This window comes from Chrysochloris asiatica, unplaced genomic scaffold (assembly GCF_000296735.1).
Source record: "Chrysochloris asiatica unplaced genomic scaffold, ChrAsi1.0 scaffold00080, whole genome shotgun sequence".
Taxonomy (NCBI): Eukaryota; Metazoa; Chordata; class Mammalia; order Afrosoricida; family Chrysochloridae; genus Chrysochloris; species Chrysochloris asiatica.
The window spans coordinates 1,723,947-1,729,952 of NW_006408598.1; the positions used below are offsets into that span (position 1 = coordinate 1,723,947).

The 6,006-nt window shown below is 40.3% G+C and overlaps 1 protein-coding gene across 1 annotated transcript; it reads left to right on the forward strand.

Annotated features, from left to right (window-relative positions):
• The first annotated feature begins 2,266 nt into the window (after positions 1–2,266).
• Positions 2,267–2,904, forward strand: LOC102834183 (myelin-associated neurite-outgrowth inhibitor-like). The gene is made up of 2 exons (XM_006865643.1): positions 2,267–2,705; positions 2,747–2,904. The coding sequence occupies exons 1-2, from the start codon at positions 2,267–2,269 to the stop codon at positions 2,902–2,904; spliced, it is 597 nt and encodes a 198-aa protein (XP_006865705.1).
• Positions 2,905–6,006: the final 3,102 nt, after the last annotated feature.

Below are 6,006 nucleotides of genomic sequence, written 5' to 3' on the forward strand. Positions count from 1 at the left end.
TGTGTCCATCCTTCAGCAACTCGGAGCCTCTGTGCTGAATGACAGCACAAGCTGGCCTTTTTCATGCTTCGTCCTCCTCCTCTATTATCAGCTCTGCCACTGCTCCCTGCCTTCAGTGTGTTTGCCTACAGAAGGTCCTTTCTCATCTCTTAAGCGTAACTTCTAAATGTGAGCTTGTACTCCTAAATGCTAGTCTGAGAGCAAAGTGTGTGAATTTTGGTTTATGGTTATGGGGATATCCCTTTTAGCCACTTAAAAGCCTTTGTGGGGGCACTAATTTCTAGTTTTCTCTCACATTTGAGTGTAACAATGTTGCATACACCTGCAGGTCAGCAAGGTTACTCTATTACTAGATGGAGAAGAGAGAAGATTTAGAGAGTCTCTATTTGTGAAATTTTGAGATTGTAATTGATTATGGAAGAATCTTTTTTTCCTGCTTACCATTATTACTACAAAATCAGTCCATGCTTATTACAACAACCAAAAAATTAAGGGAAACAAACAAAATTTAACTCCTATGTCCACCTTCCTAGAGCAACAGTTTTCAGCACTTTAGTTCATAAACTTGAAGACTTTTGATGCATACATTTTCTATGTGTACTTAACACAAAACTGGATTACATTGAACATACTGCCTAATAAGCTGCAGTTTTCAATTAATAATATCATGAAAAAATGTCCAGATCTTCCAGTTTACACAATACTGTTGTATTTCTGTTCAATACTTGTATTAGGATGGATTTTCTAGAGCATCAAAACTAATGAAATGTGTGTGTGTGTATGCAGAAGTGTATTATATCAACGAAATGGCTTACAATTGTAGAGTCCCTGGTCCCCACTGGAAGAGAGAGAGCCTTTCCCACATGTCCATTATATTGGGAGCAGATTACACTCCCAAGGAAACATCCTTTCAATTGATTGGTTACTCATAACCACTCATGATAGAGTTCACTGGGCCCGTATTAGGTTTCTTCACCAGGGGAATAGCACATCTCAACTGCTAAACCACCAGAAATCCTGGCCTAGTCAACTTGTGAGAACCCTAACTATTACAATGTAGTTTTATCCTACAGCTTTTTTTTTAGAAATCTATTACCAATCTGAAACAGTACAGTCAGTACCCATTTTTCTTATGGCCTGTACCGTGAACATGGTGATGAGATCTTACCCAATGAAAGTCTACTCAGCAAGTGTCCTAGAACAGTCATCTCCTTGTCCTTTAACTCTGTCATTTCCGTGTGCTCCAGACAACTTTCGTCTCCTTATATCTGCATCTCTGTACCTGAGGGCCTTTTATGGAAACTTGGAAACCTGTTTTGTCCCTGTGCACAGTAGGTGCGAAGTAATACTCCCCAGAAGTTGATCTTAAGAAAAGTCTAACAAACCAGTGCATAAATATACTGGCTTCCTTGATCTTTGGGTGAGATAATTCTGAAGTGTATGTTTTCCTGAGCTTTCCTAGGAATTAAGCTTTGGTTGTCCCACTGTAGTAGTAGACTTATTATGCACTTTGTGTTGACTGCCTTCCCTTCCCTGGACACTGTGTTTCTTGGAATCATCTAGCAAATAAACTACTCACACTCAACTCCTTGTCTCAGCATTATTGCTAAGGGATTCCAAAGTAAGACTCAGTTCATTCCATATACTCAGGACAACAAGACCTTGTTGGGTCTTTAAACCCTCTCCTCAGTTGGGTAGATTCATCAATGTGCTCATTACATTGGGGTCTCTCCTCCTGCCATGTTCTCCTGGAAAACTATTCTTACCCATAAAATCTGATGAATATTGTGTAAGTGATAAGACGGACATGCCATAAAGGTGGAAGAATGGAGGAGGAAGAGTTTACGACTGATGCTAACCGGAATGTTTGATGGCTGCTGGAGAAAGGTGAACACTTTGAAGTTGGTGAATATACAGAAGCTAAAAAACAGCACCCCCAGCTGTCTGTTTGTGGTACTGTTGCTGTACTGCTGGAAGCTATACTACTTGTATTTCATATACTACCAGAGTCACCTAGGGTAAACAGGTTCAGTGGAGCTTCCAGACTAGAACAAGCTAGAAATAAAGACTTGGTGTTCTGCTTGCCACAAATTACCTGCTGAACATCCTAAAAATTACACATTTATGCCTATCAAAAGAGTTTACCAAAAGACTTCAAAGAGAACTTGTAGACTTGGCAAACATTTTCCAGCAAAAAACATATCAGATGGTCTTGCTGGCCTGCTTTGGATTGGGAAGCTAGGACCCGCCAAGAATTTTTGAAATCATGAATCCTGTTTGCAGCCCTGGATCTTCTGAGGTTCCCTATGCAAGCGCCAAAGCTATCTGTTATCCAGCTGGTTTTCCTATGGGCTATGCAGCAGCAGCTCCTGCCTGTTCTCCTAACATGTACAGTGGAGCAAATCCTACCTTCCAAAGAAGTTGCACTCCTGGTACACCTTATAAAATGTTCTGTTCACCCACCAGTGCGACAGTGCCACCATACTCCTCCTCCCCGAACCCTTCTCAGACTGCTGTATACCCTGTAAGAAGTGCCTACCCCCAGCAAAGCCCATATGCACAGCAAGGCACGTACTACACACAACCCCTGTATACTGCTCCCCCTCATGTCATCCACCACATCACAGTGGTGCCACCCAATGGTATGCCGGCAACAGTGTATCCTACACCCATGCCCCCTACCAGAGGTAATGGAGTAACCATGGGCATGGTGGCTGGGAGTAACCATGGGCATGGTGGCTGGGAGTAACCATGGGCATGGTGGCTGGGACCACTGTGGCCATGTCAGCAGGCCCCCTGCTGAATGCTCACTCTCCAACTTCCATCGCCCCTCACCCAGTCACCGTGCCAACATACCGAGCCCCAGAAACACCTACCTATAGTTACATGCCCCCTCCGTGGTGATAACCCTGCAAATGTTTGAGGATGGAACTTTGCAGTCACATCACTGAGGTTTCACAGCCTGTACTGCAGGCCTTGTGCCTCCAACCAGGACTCTCTTCTTCATGCTCTCAACATTTAGCTAAACACTACAACATTCTGGCCCAGCAGGTCCCAACGTGGGTAGTCTTCAACTAACTTTTTGGGTTGGTTCTAAAGCAAATCCTGTTTTGTGGACGATGTGGCAATTTTTTAGCTAACTATAATGATAAAAAGGAGCTCTGGTAGCATAGCACTTACAAATCGGGCTGCAAATCGCAAGGTTGGCAGTCCAAAACTACCAGCTGTTCTGTGGGAGAAAGATGAGGCTTTCTGCTCCCGTAAAGATTTACAGCCTCAGAAACCCTGTACAGGGTTGCTATGAGTCGGAACCAACTCCACGGCACATAACAATAACAATGATAAAAAAGGGAATATTAACCTATTATGAATATATTTAGTCCAATACATGTTTTAAAGAAACAAAATGAAGCTTGCTCAATCTACCTGCAGTGACTGATGTAAAACCATCATATGCAAAACCCAAAGGAATGGAAAAGTGTTTTACAACTTGTATCATTAATGTACTGTTGTATACAAAGTCTTAAAAGTTAAAAGTGTTGAAATGAATTTTTCCATAGAGCATCTAAAATATCCTACATGATTCTTCAACCTTTTGGAATAGATGTGGGTTGCCAGTTAAGAACATGGATTTTAGTTTTCAGTGATATTTTTCTTTAACATTGTACTGGGGGAATATGTCATAGGATGTGGGGCGAGTTGGAAAGGCTGCAGTTGCCTAGGGTATGGCATACAGGGTTCACAGGCCCCATCCTTTTCATACTAGCTTGGCAGTGTCAGTGTAATGTGGGTTTTCTTAAAGATCATCAAATAGAGTGTGTGACGAGTACATTTAGAGACAGGGGGCTGAATGATGTATCAGAAAAGTAACTTTATCCACTATCTAATTTTTCAATACAAATTTCTTATAAATTAAGGTAATTTATAGCAGGAGCTCTGGTAGCGTAGTGGTTACGAATCGGGCTGCGAACCTTAAGGTCAGCAGTTCAAAACTACCAGCCGCTCCACGGGAGAAAGATGAGGCTTTCTACTCCCGTAAGAATTTACACCCTCGGAAACCCTGTACAGGGTCGCTATGGGTCGGAACCGACTCAACGGCACTTAACAACAACAACAACATAGCAGTAGTGGAAAAGTCCTGTGTAGAACTAAGTTATTTTCTTGGCAGGAAAGGTGTATGAAAGATGAATGGTGATAACACTTGTGGAGGTTCTATTGGTTTCTGCTTTATTTAACTTAGAAAACCATTGCTTTTTTTTTTTTTTTTATTGTCCCCTGAGAAATATTGAGTCCACTGAAGAACATAAAGCTCTTGCACCCCCATCAACCTTCCATACACATAAACTCACAGAAAGGCAGAGATTATATGTTATGTAGAAAGTTGTGTATGTAAGAATAATTAAATGGGAACAAAACTATTTAAAAGTTAAAAAAAAAAAAACGTATCAGACAAGGGACTGATCTCTAAGATTTATAGACAATTTCAATGTATGAGCTACAACAAAATAGTCCAAACAAACTAATTTTAAAATAGTCAGAACATAGACACTTCATCAAAGAAGACATTCAAACAGCCAACAGACACATGAAGAAATACTCATGATCATTAGCCATTGTTGTTAGGTGCAATCAAGTCAGTTCCAACTAATAGTGACCCTCATGCACAACACAATGAACTGGGCTGAAACTGTGTCATCAATCCATTTCCTTTAGGGTCTCCCGCTTTTTTATTGACCCTCCACTTTATCAAGCATAATATCCTTCTCTAGGGGCTGTTGCTTCCTGACACATGTCCAAAATCTTGCCATCCTGACTTCTAAGGAGAAGTCTGGCTGTACTGCTTCCAAAACACATTTGATTGTTCTTCTGGCAGTCCATGCCAGTTTCAGTATTCTTTTCTAACAGCATAACTCAAATACATCAATTCTACGGTGTTCTTGATTCATTGTCCCACTTTCACATGCATCTGAGATGATCTCAAAATATCATGATTGGATTAGGAACGAACACCTTACTCCTCAAACTGACATCTTTACTCTTGAACATTGAAAGAAGTCTTTTGCAGCAGATTTTTCTAATGCAATACATTTGATTTCTTGACTACTGCTTCCATGGGCATTGATTGTGGATCCCAGCAAAATGAAATGCTTGACAACTTCAGTCTCCTCCATTTATTATGTTATTTGTTGGTCCAGGTATCTGAGGATTTTCTTTTTCTTTAAATTGAGGTACAATCGATACTGAAAGCTGTCGTCTCTGATTTTCATCACTAAACATCACAAATCCTCTTCACTTCCAGCAAGCAAGGTTATGTAATGTGCATCATCACAGGATGTTAATAAGTATTTCTCCAATCCTTATGCCATGTTCTTCATATAATCCAACTTCTTGGATTATTCACTCAGCATACAGATTAAGCATGGCAAAGAATAAAACTGACACACACCTTTCCTGATTTTGAACCATACAGTATCCTTTGTTCTAACTTTTGCCTCTTGGTCTATGTACAGATCTCTCATAAGCACATTTAAGTGTTCTGGAATACCCTCTCTTCACAATGTTATCCATAGTTTGTTATCATCCACACAGTTGAATGTCTTTGCATTCAATAAAATAAAAGTACACATTTTTCCGGTATTCTCTGCTTTCAGCCAAGATTAATCTGACATCAGTAATGATTTCCCTGGTTCCGCGTCCTCTTCTGATTCTGGCTTGAATTTCTGGCAGCTTCCTGTAGATATATTACTATAACTAACTGTTTTCTAATTATCTTCAAAATTTTACTTGCATGTGATATTAATGACATTGTTCATGATTTCTGCATTTCATTGGGTCACCTTTCTTTGAAACAGACACAAATACAGATCTCTTCCAATTGGTTGGCCAGGTAATTATTTTCCAAATTTCTTGACATTAATGAGTGAGCACCTCCAGTGCTTCATCAGTTTGTTAAAAGATTTTAATTTGTTGAACTTGACCTACACCTATGGAAGCAGTAGCTCAAAA